Source organism: Podarcis liolepis, assembly GCF_965112155.1.
Source record: "Podarcis liolepis genome assembly, chromosome: 8".
NCBI classification, from domain to species: Eukaryota; Metazoa; Chordata; class Lepidosauria; order Squamata; family Lacertidae; genus Podarcis; species Podarcis liolepis.
The window spans coordinates 86,204,897-86,231,491 of record NC_139560.1 but is presented as its reverse complement, the minus strand read 5'-3'; the positions used below and the strand labels follow the sequence as shown (position 1 = coordinate 86,231,491).

General features: G+C 43.5%; 1 protein-coding gene across 1 annotated transcript in view; it reads left to right on the top strand.

The window, feature by feature from the left end:
* The window catches only part of PSD2 (pleckstrin and Sec7 domain containing 2), a 59,196-nt gene that overhangs the window by 661 nt on the left and 31,940 nt on the right, over positions 1-26,595 (top strand). Inside the window, exons 2-4 of the mRNA XM_083519184.1 lie at positions 15,538-16,117; positions 17,041-17,520; positions 21,524-21,718. Of these exons, the coding sequence (XP_083375310.1) occupies positions 15,579-16,117; positions 17,041-17,520; positions 21,524-21,718 (1,214 nt within the window). The 5' untranslated portion in view covers positions 15,538-15,578. The remainder of the gene's footprint in view (positions 1-15,537; positions 16,118-17,040; positions 17,521-21,523; positions 21,719-26,595) is intronic.

Below are 26,595 nucleotides of genomic sequence, written 5' to 3'. Positions count from 1 at the left end.
TTTCCTGAGTGTGTTCCTAGAGAGAGAATGTGGAATGTGAAGATTATTGTCCTAATCAAGCACAATTGTATTTCATTCTAATTGATTTCACAATCCTTGAATCATCCAGGGATGAGATTAATTATTATTTATATATCTGAATTCTGGGAAGGAAGCCTGGAAATTATGTTCATGTAATTATGTGGCTGCTTAGCGCACTCTGTCCTCAAAGGCTCTGGGTGGGTAACAATTAGAAACACACAATCAAATCACTTTACCAGCTTTGTTTTTTTTTAAACACCCACACCCAATAAATCTTAAGTTACCAGCCATCATGAATAGGGCTGTCTTCCTTCACAAGAACTCTGATGCATTCTGTATTTTATAGCACAACTGTATTTCAGCATCAGTTCAGTAGTATAGCATCCAAATTACATGGTTGTCATGGAGATGTGCAGGGAAGGTGAAGCAATATGACTGCAGCTGGACCATGGAAGATTCTGATGCTGCGCCCTGATCTGTGGTAGTGGGGTGTGTGCGTGTGTGTGTGTGTGTGTGTGTGTGTGTGTTGTTTTAGTCTAGTGCATTAAAAAAGGCTCTGCTAAGTTACAGGTTCCCCCCACTTTAGAAAGATCCAGTGCAATTTTACAGGATTTAAAGGGTTATGACCTTAAATGGATGTGGCTGCTTTGACATCACATCATAATTTTAATTGCTACATTAACATTTACATCTGGCTGTTATTTTTTTGTCAGACTGGAAATGGAGATAACACAGGAAGGGCAGTTCTGCAGCTATAGGACTGGCATTCAAATACATCTTAAAGAGATGTCTCTACAAGCAGCAATGCAGATGTATTATTTTGTAACAAAAGAATATTTTAATTGCTTTAGCCATACTTGAGTCCAATTCCACCCATCCACCCACCCTTCTCTGAATTTTAACAGTACAGATTCAGTATCTGCTCGTTTCACCTTTACAAACCAGACGGTGACATTTTGCAAGTGGTAAAAGGAAATGTGTCAGCTACTGAAGGAAATGAATAATGTATACGGCAGAATTTCTCCTGCCTAAGGCAAAATACGCTACAAAGGATTTTTCCTGAAAACTGTATTCATGTTGTTCAAGAAATGCATTCAGTTTCATGTCACAGACATGTTATGCTTCTGTTGTAGCTGGAACTCCACCAGACTCCTCTTTATATAGGCACACAAATTTTGCCTATGATTTAATCTGGTCTCATTATGTGCTCATACAATGAATGTGTAATTTGAAGGCATCTGAGAAATGCAGTAGGAAGGCATCTCCATTGTCTCTGTAAAATACAATTTCAACCTTTATTTTTAATGTTCCTATCCTGTCAGCAGCATGTCAAATACAATGGAATGGCAAAAGGATTGTGTTAGGAAGGACATTTTAATGTAAGTAATATCTGCAAGACTAGGAAAAATAATTTGCTAGCAGACCCCTGAGTTGTGGCCAAGCAATCCACCTAAGATGGTGTTTTATGTTTTCATGATAGGTCAGGTGCCAATCTGCACTCTAGCTGGATACTAGTTGAGTATGTGAACAGGATTCATTCAGAGATGAGGCTGATCAGGTGTGTGCTTGACCCTTGTCCCTCCAAATTAATAAATTAAGATAACCTGGTTGGGCCTGTCTACATGGACAGCAATACCTTCAACTGTACTGAAACCAGCAGCAGTACACACTCTGTGGAAAAATTACCTTGGACCTTTCCATCTAGATCTCTTTCCGTGGTTTCTGGCCCAGTTGTGGGTCAACATTAGCCTTGGGGACAATTGCATCAGGAGACAGAGAGAGTGAGTGTGACTCCGCTCAGCCTTTTTTCAAATCATCCAGACAAAACCACTGAGTGAAATTACTCAGATATTTGGACTGATCAGCATGCAGCAACGCCAGCTTGCCCTCATGACCCTGGGTGCCCAGGGCCACACCCTGTGGGGACAAGTGTGGTGATGTCAGCACACCCGGCGGTGTGCAGGAGTGACGTCAGCACCCACCCACCCCATGCCACCAGGTGTGCTCATGTCAGACACGTGTGCCCTGGGCATCTACCGCCATAATTTGTGGGTGCCCAGCTCCCTCAGCAGGAATTTTGTGGGGTCTAGAACACCCAGGGCCCTTCGGGATCTGGCACTTATGTCAGCATGTTAGTGATAGTCAACTGTACCTCATATTTATAAGATTATAGGGAAGTGGTAGAAACTTGGAACAGTGAGGGACTGGATATGGGTGATCAAAGTGAAACTTAATCCAGTTAAGATAGAAACACTCTTGTTACGAGTTGGTCCAGGGATAGGTCTATAGCCTGCACTGTCCCTGAAGACGCAGGTTTGTAGCTTGGGTACTCTTGGATCTGACACTGCTTTTGGTTGATCAGCTTCAGCTAGCTGTATTATATTCTGGAGAAAACAGACCTGCCTATATCCATCTAAGTTTAAGTAACCTCTAGCCTGGAATACTGTAAAATATTCTCCCTAGTGTTGCGCTTGAGAAGTGTCTGGAAACTTCAACTGGTGCACAATGCCACTGGTAGATTTTCTGGTGTTGGCTAGATGGAGCGTATTACTCTGAGTATCTTTGATCAACATTGACTGCCCATCTGTTTCTGGCCTCAATTAAAGGTGCCAGTTCTTACCTTTGAAACCCTAAATAGCTTGGGATTTAGGTATCTGAAGGACTGCTTCTTCCCTAAGGCCCACCCTCCACTCCATGCACTCTGAGCAACAGAAGAGAGCCTGCTCCAGCTTCCACCATTGATTCAGGCGCAGTAGATGTGCAGAAGGAGCAGGGCCTTTTCAGTTATGGCCTTATCTCCAGTTTAATTTCTCTGCCAAGTCAAGACATTGCATTTTCAGACACTGACTGGTCTACATTTTCCACTTGCACCACTATGCTCACTATGTTGTTGATGCAATGGTTGTTTTGATTATTTAGGGCTGCCATATGTCTTGATTTTCCTGGACATTGCCAGGATTTCAAAGGCGGAATTGACGTCTTAAAAAAAGGTCAACAACGTTCACAGTGTCCTGGTTAATACTTTTAGAAATATGGCAACCATATTGTCATTTTATTGTTAGCTGTTTTTTATTTTAAAAAAGGAAAGAAAGTCGAGAAACATTTAAATGGATGTATAAATAAATGAGAAACAAAAGAATTAGGGCTACCATTGTGCCCCATCCTGTAGGGGCTGCCAGTAGCCCAGAAACAGAAAGAGAGGTGAAGGGAGACCTCAGCAGAGCCAGAGCTTTTCCTCTCACCTTGCCAGCATCCTTTTGCCCTGGTGCCCCTCGTTTCGCTCAAGGGGTGGAGGTGCCACTAACAGAGTGGGCGAGGCACAAAGACTCAGGGCCACCAGCTACAGCTCAGCTGCTCACATTCTGCAGTGAGAGGGAGTCTCCCTAGAGAGAATCTGGCTCAACGTGGTCCAGGGCTTGTTCCATCTTTCCCTCCTTCGTAGAGGATTTGGTTTTCATCTCTCCTAGGAATGGATTTGTTTCATTTCCCCTCTCACTGATCATATCAGGGCTTCTACCTCCAGACCCTAAATTGTAAAAATCCCATGGAAAGGGAGGCGTCACCGAAAGCACCCCTCCACCCTTATACTGTTGCATTGGTTGAAGGCTGGATTTCCCCCTCCTATGTGTCTTTAAAAGCAGGAGTGGCTAACCTTTTTTGGCTGAAGGCCACTGTTACCAATCCCCTGGGAGCCCTTAAGATTTAAAGGCACAGGAGCCCTCTCTGGGCATCTCTTCCGTGTCCATGGCATTCCTGCCCGAACCCTCCTCCTGCTTCCAGGCGTCATATGAAGTTTGCTGCCAGAGCAACCATTCTTTAACTTCCTGACATGACCCATCCCTTTCAGTGGATAATTATACTTGGAACTGCATTCCAAATTACATTTAATTTAGAAGAGCTCCACAAAGCTCAGTCATTTCCAGCCACTTTGTTTCTTGGCTTGGAATTAAGAGCCTCCATTGCTGGGAAGCCTTGACCACAAAATGCAACTTTGTTCATTCATCACCTTGCATAAATGGACATGTGACTTAGCTTGGCTTTGTGATTCCATGTAAGAATGATGTTCAATAAACTGCACCTCTCCTTTCTCTTTCTTAATTTTATCTCTATTCACACATCTCAGCTATTCACAACTAGACTTCCCGCATAACAAAGCTGCATAATAGCTAAGAATAGGCCTGAGCTTTTTCAGATATGTTGCATGAGGTGGGGCCAGCGCTGGCCCACTGGGGTCTTGTGGGCTCTGCACCCCCCCAGCAACATTCAGAGCAGGCCCCTCCCCAACTTCACAACAGCCTTTGATTCCCATTTCAACTGTTGAGTAAGGTTGATTTGATTCCCCACCTTGTTCCCAGTGTAGAGCTTCCCTTCTCCCTTGTTCCTGATGCAAAACTTTATCCCCTCCTTATTCCTATGTAGAGCTTCACTCATCACTTCTTCCTGTGGGGAGGGGCATCATTTTGTGGTTCACCTTTGTGGGCCAGTCCTGGATGGGGCACCCCTGCTGTGGTGAACCAGTGTTGGATATAACCCTGTCCCCATCTAACAGCATTCAGTCCAGCCTTACTTAAGAGTACAAGGTATGACCTGGAAAGTCTTGGGTTCAAACGTCACCTCAGCTGCAGTCCCGCCATAGGCGCCAACTCCATAGAGCTGAGGTGTCTTCACCCAACCCCCCCAATCTTGAGGGGCTGGGGTTGTACACATGGTGCCCCCCCAATGTTGGGTGGAACATGGTACCTCTGAGGCCTGCTAGGTAGCCATAGCCAAGCCATGACTCACTGACCTGTAGAAACGCCCTTCCTTACTTCAAATACTCTCATCATTGTATCTCTGCAGTCACAAGCCATTGCTTGCCTTTAAAGTTGTGCAGGAGACTATGGGCTTCTCTACATTTGAACATCATTTAGCTGTTAATCCACTTTCCCTCCATTTGAATTAGACCCAAGAAGTGTGCAAAAGATTTGCTTGTGCTGTTTTCTGGTTTTGTGCAAATCTGAGAGATTAAAGAAAACAGAAAAGCTTCAGCATTCTAGAGTGCACTGAAAATAGTTACAACCTGGAAAAGAAATGCAATCATTGAGGAAGTAGTGGGCATGGAAAGGGGACAATTGAGCCACCTGCCCAAAAACGTCAAAATGCCGTGTCTGCAACTCCATATGGAGCAGTTTGGAGCCTGATTTCCCCCAACTTATTTTATTTGGGACCCCTGCCTGAAACCCTGGAAAGCTTTTTGCTAGTCAGTGTAGATAAATAATACTGAGCTAAATGAGCCAATGGCCCAATTCAGTAGAAGTCAATACCTTTTATGAATGTGTTTCTAGAGCAGGGATGGGGAATTGTTGATCTCCTATATGTTGTTGGACTCCCAACTTCCATTGGCCCCCGCCAGTGTGTACAATGGTCAGGATGATGGGAGTTGCAGTCCAACATCTGGAAGGTCACAAGCTCCCCATCTTTGCTCTAAGGAGTATTTTGCAAAGGAGCCATGAGTGGTTTCTCTGCAACAGCAGTTCTTGAATGCTACAACTAACTGCACACTTTGCAGTGATAGCATGTTGATTAACAGTGCAGGTCCTGTAAAGGAACTGAAAATAGGGTTGCTGTATTTCAAACAGTGAAAAGTTGTTGAGCAGTGTTCCTTTTTTATTTTTAAAGATATTTATTAAAGTTTTACACATTATATCAAACAAAACAATACACACAAACACAAACAAAAAAAGAACAAGTATAATTTCATAACCTTATCTTCTTAAAACATATTTCACTGACCTTCTCATACCTCCCCTTTCTGCGTTCCCCTTTCAAAAATTTAGTTCAGCAAATCCTCTCCCTTAATTTTATCTAATTATCATCCTTACTTTCCTTTCACTTAATCTTTACAGCTGTACTCCATTTGAATTTAAAAGCCACATTGAATTTAAAAGCCACATTATTCTAAAGTTCATAAATTTTACAATATTTCTTAAGGTAGTTCTTAAATTTCTTCCAATCTTCTTCCGCTGTCTCTTTTCCCTGGTCTCGGATTCTGCCAGTCATTTCTGCTAGTCCCATATAGTCTATCACCTTCATCTGCCATTCTTCCAAGGTAGGTAAATCCTGTGTCTTCCAATACTTTGCAATGAGTATTCTTGCCGCTGTTGTAGCATACATAAAAAATATTCTATCTTTCTTTTGCACCGGCTGGCCGACAATGCCCAGGAGAAAGGCCTCTGGTTTTTTCAAGAAGGTATACTTAAATACCATTTTCAGTTCATTATATATCATTTCCCAGAAAGCCTTAATCTTTGGGCACGTCCACCAAAGGTGAAAGAATGTACCTTCCATTTCTTTACATTTCCAACATTTGTTATCGGGCAAATGATAGATTTTTGCAAGCTTGATTGGGGTCATGTACCACCTATATATCATTTTCATAATATTTTCCTTTAGGGCATTACATGCCGTAAATTTCATACCGGTGTTCCACAACTGTTCCCAGTCAGCAAACATAATGTTATGACCAATATCTTGTGCCCACTTTATCATGGCCGATTTCACTATTTCATCTTGTGTATTCCATTTCAACAGCAAGTTATACATTCTTGACAAATTCTTAGTATTGGGTTCTAACAGTTCTGTTTCTAATTTTGATTTTTCCACCTGGAAGCCAATTTTCCTGTCCAACCTGAAAACCTCCATTATTTGATAATAGTGGAGCCAATCTCGCACTTTGTCCTTTAACTTTTCAAAGAGCAGTGTTCCTGATATGTCCGGGAAATTCCAGATGTATGGCAACCCTAAACTGAAAAGTCTTTTTCTGATGGAAGTAGGCGTCTCAAACCAGGAAAATTTAGTTTTAAGTTACTAAGCACCACTGAATATCTTAGCTGTATGTGATCTAAGGGATGGAAGAGAAGAAGAGAAGAAGAAGAGTTTGGATTTGATATCCTGGTTTATCACTACCTGAAGGAGTCTCAAAGCGGCTAACATTCTCCTTTCCCTTCCTCCCCTACAACAAACACTCTGTGAGGTGAGTGGGGCTGAGAGACTTCAAAGAAGTGTGACTAGCCCAAGGTCACCCAGCAGCTGCATGTGGAGGAGCAGGGAATCGAACCCGGTTCACCAGATTACGAGTCCACCGCTCTTAACCACTACACCACACTGGCTCTCTCAGTAATAGGATCTGGGGGATAGGTAGTCACTGAATCCATGGAGTATGTACCCCTGGAACAGAGTGGTGGAAGAGTAGCTAGAAGACAACAAAACAAGGGAAGCAGACAGGGATTTGAAGATAGAAAGGGCTAAAGAGGAAGGATTCAAGAAGAGGAACCTCACAGAGCAACACAAAAAATGAAGGTGGATAAAAAGCTATGAATATCTCTGTAAGGCATGGCATGGAAGACTGTGAATATCTCACACCGCTTCTTCCTTTTACATCTGGGCCTACAAAGAGGGACGGGAAACAGCCCAATCTGTCTTAATAATTGCCTCTGATTGACAGAATGCAACAACTCAGCTAGCAAGTACAAAAAAAATCTCTTCGACATAGATGGGAAGACGAAGGACAGTCAGATGTCCAAGGTCAGACATAGCAATTTTATGACAAGAAATTGTTCTGAAACTGATGGCCTCTCCCCCCACCCTATAGGCATTGACTGGATTTTAAAATAAATATTTTGCCAATAGGGATCTTTGAAAATTGTAAGTTGGTATGTGTGAAAGTAGCTATCACACATAGCTTAACCTTCACCCACTTGCCTCTTCCAGACGTCCATGACTTATTAGTTAGCTCCATGGACCAGCAGGTGGGAATATTTACAGCAGGACAGCAGACCCTCCAAGTGTCCTATTTTCCAGGGACAGTCCTGGAATTACGAAAATCATCCCAGCTTCTGATTTGATCCTGGAATGTCCCCATTTCTCCCACCAGCACCACTGAGCTCAGGGAGGAGGAGAAGCTGGAGCTGGTCCTGAGTAGTGGCAGCAGTGGCAGCTGCGAGAGAGCATCCCATGGCCACCACTGCCAGCCTCCTCCCTTGGGCAGCTTGTAGCAGCGCTGGAGAATGGACAAGGAGATTGAGAGATATTGGAATTGGGGGCCACTAGGGGGCGCATCGGAAGATGGCTGACAATAACATCTCTCCGACCCACACGAGGTAATTTGGAGGCTATGATGGGGGTAATTAGCCTCCTTACCCCCCCCCAGGATGGTGGGGGGGACTGCCCTTGCCTGCTGTGCCCTACACCACCCCCGAATTTGTGGGGGTGGGGGCACTAGGCACAAAGCCCTTCTGTGGGATTTCGGCACTCCTCGACGCAGTCCCTGATCCGCACCACTAGCTGCAAGAACTTCAAAAGAAACAATTTGGATGAAGCTAATTGCACATATTTCAAGGAAGGAGGGGGAGTAAAGACTGCTAACAGAAGAGATCTCTGATAAAACAAGACAAGAATAAATCATGAGAAGATATGCCAAGATACAGTATGGCAAATGAGTGATGGGGGAGGGGAAAAAAACTTTCCTTTCTTTCCTTATGTGATTAAACAAGAATCCCCTCCCCTCACGAGTCAGAAATGTCGTTTTAAGGACTTAAGCTGTGGATTTAAGACTGTGTGGAGATAAACTTTTGAACCAAGGTATGTTTTGAGAAGAGCGTGGAATGTACAAGAGCTCTGGAATGACGCAGTTAAAAATGCCGTCGCCATATTGGGAAGTTCTGTCGGAGGTCTTGAGTCTGGGAGGAGAAATAGAGAAATAGAGCTGCTTTTATATTGTGGGTGAAACTCCTCAGAGGGACTTAAGAGCGACAGTTTTACGAGATAATGATGGAAAGAGCGATGTTATCTATGAAGGTGATGATATATGGAAACCATCTCGATTTGAGGATTGGAAGAACGGAGAAATTCACACAGGATTAATATTGGTGTTTATTGGCTTAAGGAGACTATCAGAAGAGATCATAAAGAAAAAAGAGAAAATATATGAACAAGATGTGATGTGGAAACAGCAAGATAAGACTGGATAGAATTATGAACTCTGTTTGGACTGATTTGGTCTGATTTGGACATTAATGCAGTAGCAAGAAGATGATCAGAATCCCCCTTCGGCTCTTGAAATATGAGTCCCCCCAACAAATTTAAAATTCGGCTTTGTAATTCGGAACTTATGTGATGTGATTTAATTTGATTTGATTGGCCGGTTAATATAAATTATTTTTTTTAAAAAAAGAGAGATATTGGAATTACGTGGTGAGGAGGAGGAAGAAGAAACTAAACAGGAGACCCAAGAGATAAGGCAAAAAATAGAACAAGTGGACTGTGAGATCATGAACTGGGAGTGGTTGTGGATGACTCGATGGAGGTGGCAGAAAGTTCTGTTGGGGGTGTGTGGGAACTTCCAGCAGAGAGGAATGGGCGGCCAACATGAGCAATGGAGCAAGAGAGAAATAGCTCTGTGGAAATGCTCAGTTTGGCTAAACTGGTGTGGGAGATCTTGGCATGGAAGAGTTTCCTGAAACTGTTGACGACACAAGTTATGTTTCCCTAGGAGGGTAACTTTGAGAAAAGTGAACTAAGGTGCCTCCCGCCCCGCCACAGTGGATTAAAGTGTTCAAATATTTTAGGGGGAAAGGAAAAAAAAAGGAGAAGGAGAAGGAGGAGGAGGAGGAGGAGGAGGAGGAGGAGGAGGAGGAGAAGAAGAAGAAGAAGAAGAAGAAGAAGAAGAAGAAGAAGAAGAAGAAGAAGAAGAAGCAGCAGCAGCAGCAGCAGCAGCAGCAGCAGCAGCAGCATGATTGGATGAACATTAAAATAGACAATAATTTTGGATCATGACTTGGCTGAGATTTGTTGGAACTGTTTTAAAGAGGCTTTATAAGAAATTAGATATAGAAACTGGAGGAATGCTAATTTGGATTATTAGAAAATTATTATAAGGGTCATATTGTGCTGTCTGAGTGGTTAAAATTTTAGGGCTCAACTTGGGAATCTAGGAAATTGGCAACTTGCTGAAGGGGAAACTGGCTGGATTTTATTCTGGAGTGCATATGTTTAATATTCAGAATAGTTGTTATAGATGACTGTCAGACAGCGAGGCGGGAATTCCTTTTTCTTTTTATATCTTTTGGTATCTTTTATATCAAGATTCCTTTATTACGAATCAAGAGGGCACACACAGGAAGGGGACATGTGGAGGTGGGAGGTACCTGCAAGAAAGACAGGGCAGGAAGGATCTCTCAGAGGGGGCGAAGAGGGAGGCACCCAGGTGAGAACTGGGGGATCTGCCTTGCTATATGTGGATACATGTATATGCACAACATGCATGTGATCAATTGTCTTTTAATTTAGTCTTTCTCTATTCTTTTTTCTTTTTCTTTCCCCTATACAATTGTGTTTCATATTTTCTTATAAATGACTTTTAGTTTTATTGTTTAATGTTTTTAAAAAACTTTCAATAAAATTGTTATTAAAAATAGCAAGTGTGTCATAGGGGAGCCAGCAGTGCATGTGGATGTTTAATTGTTTTTAAGTTATTGTTTTTCCCTAAGTTTTTAGCTTGTTGTTTAGTCGTTTAGTCGTGTCCGACTCTTCGTGACCCCATGGACCAGAGCACGCCAGGCACTTCTGTCTTCCACTGCCTCCCGCAGTTTGGTCAGACTCATGTTTGTAGCTTCGAGAACACTGTCCAACCATCTCATCCTCTGTCGTCCCCTTCTCCTTGTGCCCTCCATCTTTCCCAACATCAGGGTCTTTTCCAGGGAGTCTTCTCTTCTCATGAGGTGGCCAAAGTACTGGAGCCTCAGCTTCACGATCTGTCCTTCCAGTGAGCACCCAGGGCTTATTTCCTTAAGAATGGATATGTTTGATTTCTTGCAGTCCATGGGACTCTCAAGAGTCTCCTCCAGCACCAGAATTCAAAAGCATCAATTCTTCGGCGATCAGCCTTCTTTATGGTCCAGCTCTCGCTTCCATACATCACTACTGGGAAAACCAGAGCTTTAACTTTAAGCTTTAAGTTTTTAGCTACTCTTATTTTATCTGTAAGCTACCTTGAGTCCTGTCAGGGAAGGAAGGAAGGAAGGAATGTAATAGTAGTAGTAGTAGTAGTAGTAGTAGTAGTAATGATGATGATGATGATGATGATGATGATAATAAATCATCCCAAATTCAACTTGTAATCTTCAATAGGTAATTCTGTTCTCTGAGTAATCCCTATTGATTTTGTACCTATGGATTCTACTTTGCTGCTGTTGATGATGTTGTTCTTTCCAGCAAGGAACAAATGATATTCCATTGCCAGAAGAAGGAGAATTTAAGGGCTTGATGCAGAAGTCTTTGAAAGAAAGGCTTTTACTGTCCTTGCAGCCTCCTCCCATTTCACTGCTAACAAAATCAGAACCAGTTGCAGTGGCAATTCAAAGTCATCCCTGCCCCCTGCTCTAGTGCAACGTCCAGACCAGCAGTGGGAATCCTTCCAATAGCACAGCAATAAAATTACCAAGTAAATCCTTTTTGCTGCCTATTCAGTTTTAATGAAAAACTGGTCTGGTACCAAATCAGGCTCCTAAAGCAACTACAGTCTTGTTTCCAATTACAAGCAAAGCAAGGCCAAATTCGTGCTTCTTTGGTGGACGTTCTTGCCATGTCCTGATCACAATAATGAAAAAGTAGCAGAGCTGACCCAATTTGACCACAAGGCAAAATGGGGATGGGAAGAACTGGTAGAAATGTTCTGGAATACTTTCCTGTGGGAGGAGTTGCCATGTTATTGATGTGCAGCAATCTTTTACACAGGAGAAAAATAAGATACAGCAAAGAACATAGCAGCTAATAGATATAGATCAGCAGGTGATTTGTTGTGGATGAAGTGTATGCTAGACAAAAGTTGTGTTGGGCCAGTAAAGAAGAAAATGCAAGACCTTTTACTAGGGTTAACAAAAATACACAAATTAGTGAAAACGATTTATAATATTGTTCTTGAGAACTCTTGTTTAGATGTTCAAGTGTCTCTGTGTTTGAAAACTGGAGAGAAAGAAAAAGACCAAACTCTGTATTTTTTAACAGCACTGATAGAAAACCAATATATCATGTTCAGGTGACAAAATGTATGACAATCTTAGAAGATTTGGAGCATAATCAAAGTGAGGAAGACTTTGATGAAACACGAACAGTTCAGTTTCCAGCATGTTGAGGTTGAAATTCCTGCATTGGGCTAGATGACCCTCAGGGTCCCTTCCAACTCTACAATTATAGGGTTCTATGAGATGGGATGCTGGTGGCGCTGTGGGTTGAACCACAGAGCCTAGGACTTGCCAATCAGAAGGTCGGTGGTTCAAATCCCCACAACGGGGTGAGCTCCCGTTGCTCGGTCCCTGCTCCTGCCCACCTAGCAGTTCGAAAGCACGGCAAAGTGCAAGTAGATCAATAGGTACCGCTTTATAGCGGGAAGGTAAACGGCATTTCTATGCACTGCTCTGGTTTGCCAGAAGCGGCTTAGTCATGCTGGCCACATGACCCGGAAGCTGTACACCAGCTCCCTTGGCCAGTAAAGCGAGATGAGCGCCGCAACCCCAGGGTCGTCCGCGACTGGACCTAATGGTCAGGGGTACCTTTACCTTTACCTTATGAGATGGTGATAAACCCATCCTTCTCTTGAGGCAAGCTGAAAGTGAGGACATGAGGAGCAACTGTGTTCCATAAATTTGTAGGAAGAGATGTTGCTTTAAAATGAATGAATAGGTCTAACTACTGAACTAAACTACTCACTCCATTTCCATTTCCATCTCCTTGATGACATTGCCATCACCTATGACAGCCAGGCATAAAAGTAGGGATGTTATGTTCATTCAAACAGGGCACTCAAAAAAACCAGGGTCAAGGCAAGCACAGCTCTGTTCATGTAAATCTTGCCTCTACAGCTGCCACCCTCTTCACTGACCCCCAAACTCAAAATCTGGAGTGGTGGCAGATGTTTGCAAGCCCCAGCAGAGCATCTTTAGTCCTCTAAGCCCATCCCAGGGTCCTTGAAGTGCCCACTGCTACCTCTGCTGCCATCGCCCCTGCCCCAAAGGTAAGTTGTTAGATTGGGGGGGATGATTGGAAGAGAAGGTAAGAAAGGTGTCAGGTAAGTTGTAGCAGCTCAAACTGAGCACCTTCAAAAGATCAGCTTCTTTTGGAGCAAACTACAGAGTACTCATGAACCCCCAACATAAAGTCTTGGCTTTACCTCTTATTTCTCAGTTTGTGTTGTGCCCCATATTCTCTCTATGGTTGTCACACCAGTTCTTTCTTACAGGTAGTTCATATTCTTCAATTCCAACAGAAATCAGGCCTCACTCTGGCTGGATCTAGACACAGCAAAAATAACATGATTCTGTTAAACGTGTTGTAAACTTCTTAAAGGGAAATCCCATTGGCAAACGACGGGACTCCGCAGTGCCCTCTGGTGTCACAGTGTTGTAACTCATATAAAGCGCTTTTTCTTTTCTAGGGTAGCCGAGTCCTCTCTCTCTCAGCTGCCCAGCCTGCTTCCTGCTTCTAGTTCACACATCTCTACTCTAGCTTTGACAGTTGGGGGGGGGCTCCCCCATTTGTCCTCTGGCAGAGAGCCATTTCTTTTGGTATCTAATGACCCATGCTTAGGGGCCATTAGCAAGAAACTTGTATGCCTATTCCAGCAATTGGATCCTTGTTGGATATAAGACTCAGGCATACAGCCTACCCCCACCTCACCCCACCCCCCAAACACCTCAAAACAGTATGTATACCAAAGGTATGGTCCGTCTTTTGGTTCCAGCCAGTAAAAGCCCTCCTTGAATCTAAATGGAATTTCCTCATTACACACCAGTAAATTCACATTTCCAATCACCCTACTGGTGTGATACATCTCAGCAGTATTCATGGGAAGCAAAAGGTGTTACTCTTGCACTGAGAAAGATATTTATAACTAACTTGTCAGCAGGAACAAAACTGCAAATTTGCACATTTTTGCTGTAGTTTAAGGTGTTACGGAAATTACAAATATTCTCTCATATGCCAAGACTATAAACGCTGCCAGAGTGAAATTGCCATAATCTGCCTTGAGTCTTTAGGGCAGGAGGTGCTGTAAATAAAGAATTCCACTTTTAACTGCAAGGGAAGAAGAAGAGTTTGGATTTTGCCACATGTGATAGTAGTCCAGCAGAACGTAACAGTCTGCATGCTCTCTAGTTGTCAGCATTTCCCAGTTCATGGTTAAGAAGAGCCCACACAGCTCAGTTCAAAGCATAAGGTGTGGAGCAGCCTCCCATCAGATGTCAAGGAGATAAAAAACTTTTAGAAGACACCTGAAGTTGGGAAGTTTTTAATGTTTGACATTTTACTATGTTTTTATATGTGCTGTAAGCTGTCCAGAGTGGCTGGGGGAACCCAGCCAAAAGGGCGAGTATAAACACACTAACATAAGAGATGCTAGTGCATTATGAACAATTCTACTAAGTACAATTCTCTGGTCATAGAAGTAAAGCTGTTGTGATCCAAATATACAGAGTGATCCACTAGCACTTTAACATGCTAGCTCACCATGCTTTACCAACATCACATAAAGTGATACTTTCAGCTGAATTATTTATGTAGGACCACCAATGGACAAGGCACTTTACACAGTATGATGCTTTTGTTTAAAGGCTTAGGAGTTAGGGGAGCAATGGAATCAGGGGCAGGAAGGGAGAAAAAGGTGGACATGTGCCAACGCAGTGCTTGGTGCCTGGGTTTTCTTTTGGCTGGAGATGCCAGGTTTTAATAAGCCTTATCATCATTTAACTGTCATTTAATTTTAAAGATTAATCAGTTGAGATTCTGATGTTCTCTCTTTTTTTATAAATATTTATTAAAGTTTTCACAATATTACATAATGAAAAAGAAAAAAGAAAAAATAGGAAATAAAAAACAGTTAAAAATAATTCCATCTTTACATCACTTATCTTTCATTTACTTGTTTCCCGGACCTCCTCATACCTCCCTTTTTTGTGTTCCAGTTCAGTTTATTAGTTCAGCAATTCCTTTCCCTCCTTATTATCCTGATGTTTAATCTTAATATATTATAACATTAAATTTTTACCTATTAAAAATCCAGTTTTTCCATATTCTTTTAAACCATTACAGCTAGAAACCACTTAACTTCAATCCAACATCATTCTAACATTCCTTAATTTTGCAATATTTCTGTAAATAGTCTTTAAATTTCCTCCAATCTTCTTCCACCGACTCTTCTCCCTGGTCTCGGATTCTGCCAGTCATTTCCGCCAATTCCATGTAGTCCATCACTTTCATCTGCCATTCTTCCAGAGTGGGTAGTTCTTGTGTCTTCCAATACTTTGCAATAAGTATCCTTGCTGCTGTTGTTGCATACATAAAAAAAGTTCTATCCTTCTTTGGCACCGATTGGCCGACTATGCCCAGGAGAAAGGCCTCTGGTTTCTTCAGGAAGGTATATTTAAATACCTTTTTCAATTCATTTTGAGATTCTGATGTTCTCTCTCTCTCTCTTTCTCTTTGTAGGCAATATTCAAATCAACGAGTCAAGCAAGAACCAACAGAACATGAATGGAAATATTCCATTTTCACAATCACCGGCAGCATATAATGAGCCACATACCTCAAGCATGCAGCTAGCCACAGTCCTCTCGAAGGAGAGCAAGTGGCCGACAGAGCCAGCAGAAACCCCTGGCATCACATCCAGCATCCGGAACAATGCTGACGAGCCACCCAGATCAATGTACAAAGGCACAGATCAGGGTTCCTGTGCGGAAAATGCAATCCAACATCAGGGAGCAGCAGCAGACACAGGGAGGGAGAAGGCTCTGCAGCAGGGAAGGGGACAGTCAGGAAGTGCCAGGGACAGTATCAGCAGCCTGGTGCTGACAAATGGGTTACACACAGAGTCTGAGTCTGGAGAACAGAGAGATTTTGACAGCAAGGGGGAAGCTCTGACACAGACTCAAACCACTCCGAGGACTGGTGCTGCTGCTTTGGAAAAGAACACGGTGCTATTCAACGAGACACTCAGCAATGCAGGGTTGCATCTCCAGCAGGATGTTGCAGAGCTGTTTGATCCGGAGGATGGAGAAGAACAGATAAGGTAACAGAAATGTAGTCCATTCATTTGATACTCAGATTAGTGTGTATGCCTTTGAGTTTCTCCTGAAAGCTGCCTTAAGCTGGGACCTGGGTTTGGGAATGCCACTACCAAATAAACATTTTCAAGGCTGCCGCTGGCTCAGAGGTTGCCCTCCTTTGCTGCCCCTTTTGTTCCTCCTTTCCCCAGTGTGTCAGCTTTTTATTTAAAGGGCTGGTACTCCAACTTGGAGCCATCCCCTGGGGTTGTTCCCTCTGCCTTCTCCAACAGGAATTCCTAGGCAAGTAAACTTCCTTGGGTGGTGGGTGGGCTGATTCAGATTTCTCACCTGAATGGGCTGATTCAGATTTCTCACCTGAATAGCCTGAGCCAGCCCCGGGATTCTGTGACTGTGTTACCTCTTTGACACAAAATCCAGACACAAAGGAATTAATTATCAGAGGAGTTGTGCAGTATGTCTTGTATGTCAGAAGCTTCTTGCAGCCTTGCTCAAATGTTTCCCATTTTGGAGCCAGATTCTGTCTTCTTGGTTCTATTTATTATCCTTCTACATATCAAAGAATTTCTCATTCTTTGAAGTTCTCATTCCACCCCTTTCTCTGCTAAAGAAGCAAACTGCTTTTCTTGTTTTAAAAATTAACGCAAAAACATTTTGCCTCTTCAGCATGTCATGGAGGTGTCTAAGAAAAAACCAGGCTGTTAGATATTTTATGGTCTTAGAGAGTATCTTGTGCTACAGCAGTTGACTAGATTATTGCAAAAGTTATATTGTAGGATCAGGTATGTTTCACCGCAAAAGCTTTCCTATATTCTGTGATTTTCATCTCTACTCTTGAAAGCGAGTTCACAAATTATACTATCTCTGAAAAAAATGACATTCAGTGAGTGCAACTTCTTTATTGTTGAGTGGTATGATTTCATTTCAGCTTCACTGGTGCAGAATGCAAGCTAAGTTGCAGTGATGATGACAGGGAAGATTTTGCATTCAAAGACATCAGGGACGGATTCAGTTCTACCTTTGAAAAAATTGTTGAATCTGACCTCATGAAGGGTACATACTATAGCAGTCTGGATTCCTTGGATGTGCTCTCACTGACAGATGAGACAGACAGCTGTGTTAGCTTTGAAGCTCCACTCACACCTCTTATTCAGCAAAGAACTAAGGAAAGCTCTGAACTTTTAGAACAGAAACTCCTTGCTCACGGGAAGGAAGTCCTGGAGCCCACAAGAACAGACAAGCAGGAAGACACAATGGCCGGGGCGATAGATGGGAGCCCCCTGAAGCATTCCATCACCAGCAGCCGGTCCGAAAATGTGCTGAGCAGGGTATCTCTGAAAAACATCCCAAATGGGTACCACATGGAGAGACCAGAAGAAGATGCCACAAGGCTTATTAATTCAATCAGGTAAAATGATCCTCTTATACTAACAGCTGTCAATAAGTTGGATATTTGCAGTTGATTAACTGTGCTGTTTTAACCAATTATTCACTAATGTATCACTTGAAAACTCAGCTTTATTTCATATTCTTGATGTGGTTGCGATATTTATAGAGCTGCAGGCTTTATTAATTGTTGGATGCTAAATTTGATTGAAGATGCATAGATTTTGTTTATTCAATTGTTATCACATTTTCATAAGTATCTTCAGAAGGCACTTGTACTGAGATTCTGATGACATGCAGATATATTCCTAATTAATATAACCCTAGTTAATATATTAATTGGTTAAAGACTGATTATTAATTGTATTATTAATAATTAATTAATTAATTGCATTATTAATAAACTGAAGTGGCAATCCTATACCCACATACCTGGGAGCAAAGCCCACCCATTAAACTTAATGGTACTTATTTCTGAATATAGGTTTGCACTTTAAATTGCATTAATTGGTCAACAACCCTAATTATTTATATATTGCCTCAGTGCTTAAGAAAGCAGGGTCGGGAGGAAAAGGCAGCATGCAACTAAAGGAGTTTACAGTCTTGGTTTTTACTATAGGAGAGAGAAGGAGGGAAGAGATAAATGATGAAAATATATTATCAGCGTTTCTTTCTATAGACTCCACTTCTTGTTCATTTACCTTTAGAAAATGCTCTCTGCCTTCAGGAATTCTGCTAGATGTGATATCAAATGCCTTAATTTGCACCTGGTGTGCAAGTTTTTAGGGAGTTAATAATTATCTAGTTTACTGTGGGCACTGATAGTTGCCAAGATCGCTACAAGCAGGGAAGACAATTGTCATCGTTTTCTCCACTGTGAGATGAGCGCCGCACCCCATAATCGCCTTTGACTGGACTTAACCCTCCAGGGGTCCTTTCCCTTTTTACCTTACAGTGCTCAGGGAAGCGCCTTTTCTGAAGCTGCTTGTTTGCATTGGGAGGAAATCCCTCATCAGCCCCAGCCCACTTTGGCCAGGGGCTCCCTTTACGCCCCACAGAGGGCCTGTCTTCTTTCTGCCCTCCAGAAGCAAGGAAGTCCCCACAGTCTCCCACCAACCAATCCCCCCATTAGCACAATATCATTCCCTAGGTCAGTGTTTTTCAACCACTGTTCAGCGGCACACTAGTGTGCCGCGAGATGTTGCCTGGTGTGCCGTGGGAAAAATTAAAAAATTCGAAATATATATATATTTTTTTTAAAGTCAAATTTTCGATTGGGGCGCCGTCCCTGGAGGGAGGCGGGTGAGTCGGGTGGCGAGAGGCGGGGCGGCGGCGGCGAGGAGAGGCCGCCCAGCGCGGGGCTCTCGCCGTCTGCCTGCCTGGCTGCCTGCGAGCTCGGCGGGCAGCGCCTCCGTCCGCAGCGCCCGCCTCGCGGCTCTCATTCCCTGCCCCTGCCAAAGCTCACCCAGCCAAGCCGCGCTCTCCTTCCTGCCTCGCTTTGCTGCCTCCTCCCCCCCACCCCCAAAGCTTGGAGGTTCCCCGGCGCCGACCCGCAGGTTTGACCCCCTTCTCACACCTGTTCCCGCTCCTTGCACGGAATGGGGCGGATGGGGAGGAATGGGGCTCGCCGCTGCCTCCACTCGCCCTCCCCCCCTCCGCCGGCAGTCCCGCGATTCTTGGCTTTTTGGCGGTTGGCACAGAAGGAAGGCAAGGGGGAGGGGAAAAAATTGAAACTTACACTTTCGTGCGTCCCTCCCGGCGTGACGCTGCGCGCTGACGTCACGGGGCTGTAATGGTGGTGTGCCTCGATATTTTTTTCATGAAACAAGTGTGCCTTTGCCCAAAAAAGGTTGGGAAACACTGCCCTAGGTAATGTCGGGCTTGCTTTTATTAAGCCCTACTCCTTGATGCACTATGTACAAAAGAATTTTTTTAAGAGGCTTTCTTCTTGGTGACATAGGGACACCACTTCAGAATCAGGGACTATGGCATGGTATGGCCGATATATGTTTGGTCACGTAGCTCCTTGGCCAGTTCTATATAGAGGTGAGAAAGCTTGATGGGTGTGAAGTATATTGCAGATCTGGTGGGGTGGGAAGAGCAGGTCATGTCATGTTCCGTACAATTCATAGTCTAAAGTTGAAGAAATTACAACTGTAGCAGTGCTGAGAGGGCAGGTGGCTTGCAGTGGCAGAAATCAGATTTTTACACCCTGCGCTTCCATGATTTGATATTTGGGGTATTTGTAGCATTTGGGGGTCTTCGTATGATTCTGTTCAGGCACACCATTGGTTTTGAAGCCAGAGGAGTTGCATATTGTGTGGGGTTTGGGCTAAAGAATGGGTGCCTAAAATCAACATACGATGGCTATGATTCTAGTATTAAATGATAGTAGCTATTGAATGGCACCAAAAGTGTTAACTGCAAACATTTGTAACAACAGTTTGATTCCACTGGAAAAAAAGGAATATAAAATAAATTATATAAAATAGATAAAATATGGAATATTACCGTTCTATATAAGCTTATGAATTTATATAATGTAATCAAAATTACACAAGGAAAGAGAATTCTGGATACATCTTAAAAGGAAAGGTGTAGTTTTATTGCTACTGCAATAAGATATATTTTTTAAAATATAAGTTGTTATGGGATTTCATGTTTTTCTGCATTTTCTATTTAAAATGTTAATTGAAAATGTTAGTTTTCAGTAAACGATCATAAAAAGGCTACATCTTTATCTTATAGTAAAGTTATATTGAAGTTCTTTGGGATAGGTACATTTTTTTTATTTTTTCATTTGCAAAATGCCATATATTCTAAAGGTGCTATAAGGCCAGTGCACGGTCCCAAGACAGAAACCAGGTTAAATCCCAGATGTATGGAATAAATAAGATGTAAGGAAAGGAGGACATATCTATAAATGTGTCAAGATCAGAGCACAGGTTTCTAATCATGACAGCCTAAAAGGGCCTTAAACATTCGGGTCTAAAGGCTGCTTCTGAACATTGTCACACTAGAATCTGTGCTCAGGTAGACAAATGCAACATGTTGAGACGGTTGTGTTTCTGCTCTGCATGGAAGCGACAGCTCAGCCCATTGCTTCTCATCTCTTTCCATGTATTTTAAGCGATCGTTTATAAAAAATATACTTGAGTGTTCCATACTCATAGTGCGTATGTTTTGTACCTGAAGGCAACCTGTTATGAGGCCAAAGTAGTATGAATCCTAACATATGTTAACTCTCGACAGCTGTCTTCATAATAAAACTATCCTATCAACTCATTAATCTGGAAGTCTTAATTGATGATCTTTGGCTTCTTGAGAGACCACAGAAACAATGGTTACATATCATTTGAATTGTTTTGTACAGACTGAAGCTGTGCTCCTCACTTACCCCAAATCCTGGTATATTGTGAAGTGTGACCCCTGTATTCCAAACATCCTATATGTGGAATGCTGAGGTCCTCGTCAGACATTTTAAGACAGGGGTAGGCAGCCTAAGTCCTGGGGGCCGGATGCGGCCCATTCGCCTTCTCAATCTGGCCCATGGACGGTCCAGGAATCAGCGTGTTTTTACATGAGTAAAACGTGTCTTTTTATTTAAAATGCATCTCTGGGTTATTTGTGGGGCATAGGAATTCGTTCACACACACCCCAAATATAGTCTGGCCCCCCACATGGTCTGAGGGGGGTGTGGACCGGCCCATGGCTGAATAAGGTTGCTGACCCATGTTTTAAGATAAGGCAGAAAAATCCTGTTTTGATGATCCGAACATATAACATGTAAGAAATGTAAGAAAAAATACATTTAAACCAGTGTCTGCCAATGTGGTATCCGCTTGTGGAAAACTACTCTCATATCTATTTGAACAACTTATCAATGTAGATTTGGGGCAAAAATATAGTACTTTGTAAAAACAACATGGTTTAATTGATGGGGGTATTGTTATGCCTGATAGCTTCACTACCCTGTTAAACTTTTGCTTATTTAGCTGTGTGTTGTTGTTGTTTTGTCCTTGCAGTGATGCCAGCATAAAAGATGCCCTTTCTGACTCAGACTCTGATATGGGCAGCACAGAACAACTTGACCAGGGAAGCACAGACACCCTTGTCAATGGCTGCAAGGCAGACAACGCGGCCGCCAAGAGACTGGCCAAACGCCTGTATCACCTTGAAGGTTTCAAGCACTGTGACGTAGCCCGCCAGCTGGGAAAGAAGTAAGTGCCATCATCAAAAAACCAGGATAAGTGCAGAGCCAAAGGGGGAGGGGTGTTTTCTTTTCATGAAAGGGGTGCCCCCCCCTTTACCGTAATTTGCCACAGAATATGAAAACGTTTGCAAAGGTCTGGAAGTGAGGAGGAAGAGAGAAGATGCCCCTGCTTTTGTAGCAATTGGAGCAACTCTCAATTCCCTTACCCTGATCCAGTTGCACATAAAATGTGGATGGAGATGCTCACTGAAGGAAATGCAACAGGGGTAAAAAAGATCCCCATTTGATTGATCTGAATGTGCCTCCTTACCCACTTTGTCCCAACTAGTCATGCCTACTAAATAGCCAATGCAGTGTGGCCAGAGTGGGAGAGAGACAGTATACTCAGAGCAGACCCACTGAAATTAATGGACTTAACCGAGTCATGTTAGGAGAGCCAGTGTGGTGGGATGGTTAGAGTACTGGACGAGGATCTTGGAGAGCAGGGTTTGAATCTTGGAGAGCAGGGTTTGAATCTGCACTCAACCATGAAGTGCAGTAGGTGAGCTTGGGCCAGTCACCACCTCCTGTCCTAACCCACCTCACAGGGCTGTTGTGAGGATGAAATGGGGAGGAGAAGAAGCATGCAAACCACCTTGAGATCCTTGGAATATGAAGGTAGAAGAAGAAGAAGAGTTTGGATTTGATATCCCGCCTTTCACTCCCCTTCAGGAGTCTCAAAGCGGCTAACAATCTCCTTTCCCTTCCTCCCCCACAACAAACACTCTGTGAGGTAAGTGGGGCTGAGAGACTTCAAAGAAGTGTGACTGGCCCAAGGTCACCCAGCAGCTGCAGGTGGAGGAGCGGAGAGGCGAACCCGGTTCCCCAGATTACGAGACTACCGCTCTTAACCACTACACCACACTGGCTCACCAGTATACACAGGTAGTGTATACATGCAATAAATTAACTAAATAAATAAATAAATAAATAAATGTTCATTAGTTTCAGTGGATCTACTCTGTCGAAAAACATAGCCACCTCTGGTTGCAATGTGACATTGCCATGCTCTCTATGTGATTTCTGAGTGGCTTTAGAAAAACTTTTAAAAAAAAATCACCCAAGCAGCAGCAGATTGGAGAAACAGTGGTTGAAAAAGATATGGAGAAACTTTGTTGAATTTATAACATAAAAGGTTTCCCGCTAACATTTCTCCACCACCATTATTATCTAGACAATCTCCACAGTAAAAAAAAAAGTTTAAGTTTCCCCAAATTCAGTTCCTCCATGGAAAGCTTCACCCCTTTGCATAGGGTTTAATTGTGTCAGGGCTCATGCAAGGCTTTATCTTGGAATCTTTTCCATTTGAGGTCTTAGCCCTGGGACACATGCGTATGCACCTTTTCCCTGAGCACCTATAGAGTCAACTTCCACCAACAGTACACTGCGGTCAGAGATTAGAGACAGAGTGTGTCTTTCAGGGCTTGCTTCAAATCAGCACCACTCCCTCCCTCTCTCCCTCCCTCTCTCTAATATTTTATTATGTGGGGAAACTGAGCCCATGTTTCTTGTTGTACTTCTGCTCTTAAGGCTTGCTGTATGGCAAATCTCAATAGTTCTTGTCCCCATCCCACAATATTAGCATTCACATTTAAACATATTTTGCACTCAAATGTTATGTCTTGAAACTAAATGGGGCAGTTTCCCATCAGAACACTGAGAGAAGGGGCACCTACTAATTTTCTGAGAGAAAGGGGCACCTACTAATTTAAAGTCCCAAACAGCATGAAAATAGCTTTATTACAATGTCTCCCGAAGGGCACATTGACCTCATTTGCTGAAAAAAGAGGAACCTGATTTTCTAAGCGACAGCTTCTCCTGACATTGTGTTCCTGCTTTCCATTTTTGTTTCTAATTTAAAGTTTAAAGAGAGAAAGGAGAGAGATGATGGGGAAGAGGGCTGGAGAAGCATTCCCCAGAGACAAGCAAAGGATTGATGCTTAAAAAGGAATAGGCATATGGTAGAGATTTCAAATCTACTAGGGCCAGTTCAAGTCTTCAAATATAAACTCCACCTTTCCTTACAGCCCTTCTTCTGAGGCTCACAGGGTGGTTTACCATATAAAAATGCAAAAATACACAACAGAGCAACAGGCAAACCCAATAACCCCGATAGTTTAATAGATTGTTTAAAACCAGCAGTGTCTCTTGGGCCCAGACTTGGCAGCCCATACAGTTGCAGCAGAAGCAGTCTTCCCTGATGAGCACCCTGGCTGCTGATTCCTATACCCGCTGAAGTTTCTGAACCAGCGTCAGAGCCAGTCCCACATATAACGTGTTGCAGTCATTTAATCTAGAGAGGCTACCAGAGCACAGCCAACAGAAGTTAGGGTGTCCCTGTCCAGATAGGGGTGCAGCAAGGCCACCAGCTGAGGCTGATGGAAGGCAATCAGTGCCATGGAGACCACCTGAGGCTCAAGCAACAGCAAAGGATCCTGAAGGACCCCCCAAGCTGCATTCCCACTCCTTCAGGTCTAGGCAACTGCCCACTGATAGTGCCATAGTCTTATTTGGATTCAGCTTCGGTTTGTTGGCTCTCTTCCAGTCCATTACCAAAGCAAGGCAACAGTCTAGCTCATCCACTGACTCACCTGCAGATGTAAAGGAGAAGTATCATCACCAAGCCCAATACCCTGCAATGCAGGAATCTCATCTAAAGCATCCATGATAGATGGCCATCCAACCTCTCCTTAAACACCTCCCAGGAAGGAGAGCCCACCACCTCCCAAGGGAGACACTATCCACTGTCAAACAGCTCTTGCTGTCAGAAAGCTCTTCTTGATGTTTCATCAGAATCTCCTTTCTTGTAACTTGGAGCTGTTAGTTTGGCTTGCTCCTTTTTGATGTGACAGCCCTTGGTATATTAGAAGATGGCTACCTTATATCCTCTTGGTCTCCACTTCTCCAGGCTAAACATACCCAATTCCCTCAACCATTCCTCATAAGGCTTAGTTTCCAGACCCTTTATTATCTTGGTCACCCTCCTCAACACACTTTTCAACTTGCCAATATCCATCTTAAATTGTGGGGCCCGAACTGGACACAGCACTCCAGGTGTGGTATGATCAAGGCAGGATAAAGGTAAAGGGACCCCTGACTGTTAGGGCCAGTCGTGGCCGACTCTGGAGTTGCAGCGCTCATCTCGCTTTATTGGCCGAGGGAGCCGGCGTACATCTTCCGGGTCATGTGGCCAGCATGACTAAGCCGCTTCTGGCAAACCAGAACAGTGCACAGAAACGCCATTTACCTTCCCCTCCGGAGCGGTACCTATTTATCTACTTGCACTTTGACATGCTTTAGAACTGCTAGGTTGGCAGGATCAGGGACTGAGCAACAGGAGCTCGCCCCGTCGTGGGGATTCGAACTGCCGACCTTCTGATTGCCAAGCCCTAGGCTCTGTGGTTTAGACCACAGCACCACCCGCGTCCCTTAAGGCAGGATAGAGCAGTACTATACTTCTGTTGATGCAGCCTAGAATAGCATTATCTTTTTTGCAGTTGCACTAAAAAAAAAAAATCAATTAAATTTTCCTCATGGGTGTCCCCACCCACTGGGCCACCTGAGGTGAAACAGGAAGGTTCTGCCTCCTCACCCCAGCCTCGCTTACTGGGGTCACACAGATCTCAACAGAAGAAGCTGCAGCCACACAACCCCAGTAGACCCCAGAGCCAGTGTGGTGTAGTGGTTAAGAGCGGTGGACCTGTAATTTGGTGAACTGGGTTCATGTCTCCTCTCCTCCACATGCAGCTGCTGGGTGACCTTGGGCCAGTCACACTTCTCTGAAGTCTCTCAGCCCCACTCACCTCACAGAGTGTTTGTTGTGGGGGAGGAAGGGAAAGGAGAATGTTAGCCGCTTTGAGACTTCTTCAGGTAGTGATAAACCGGGATATCAAATCCAAACTCTTCTTCTTCCCAGTGGCAGCAGGGGCAGGTGGGGCACTCGTGGGGGCACTACCCTGTAGGATTCTGCCACCCAAGGTGGCTGTTTCAGCCTGCCTCAGGGGTTGGCCGGTCCTGATTTCCCTGCAGACATCGGTTCCCATCATGACTTTCTCTAGTTGCTCTCTGGAAAGGGAAATATAGCAACTGAGCTGCTCACGAGATGACCAAAAGATGCCAAATGACTAGATCAAGGAGAAAAGGATATCGCCTTGCTCTGCAGCGGAGACATCTCTGCTGTGCTTGTGCTTTCTGAGCCTAATTTCTTTCTGCTTTTACTGCTTGTCTTTAAACACTTCACAATATGACTGGTAAATGAGATGGCTTGATCCAGGGTTGGCTAATTCTGGCCCAAGAGCCTTCATCTGAGGGTCTCAGAAGAGCTGTGTGTCATCAGAATATTGCTGACGATACACTCCAAAACTCTGGCTGACCCCACTCAGCAGTTTGATGTAGAGAGAGAACCAGTGGGGTGCTTATGTCTGGAAACAAACTCTTTAGGAAGGACAGGCAAGGGTGTCACTCTGAACATCTAGGAGGTTGGGCAGACTGTTCCACGGGAAAAAGTACTGTGGCTGGAGATACCCGCCCCACCCTGCCTAGGAATGTACTGTTGTCCTCCTGACCATAATCCCCATGGCGGTCTTGAGAGAGCTGGCCTGGATAACCCATTATGCTATATGAATAAATATCCTAGGAGAATTATTGTTCCAGCATTTATGCTGTTTCAGAAAGGCAATATGAAAATTTAATAACTCAAAGGAATGGAAATGTTTTTTCTTTGGGAAGGTATGTTTTTTAAAAGACTTTTAGTTACTTTTATTCTTACTCCTTTTGGAATACTAGAGTTAACAAACATGATTTCAAGTATACATAACATGTGAATTGGAGTTTCATGTAAAAACA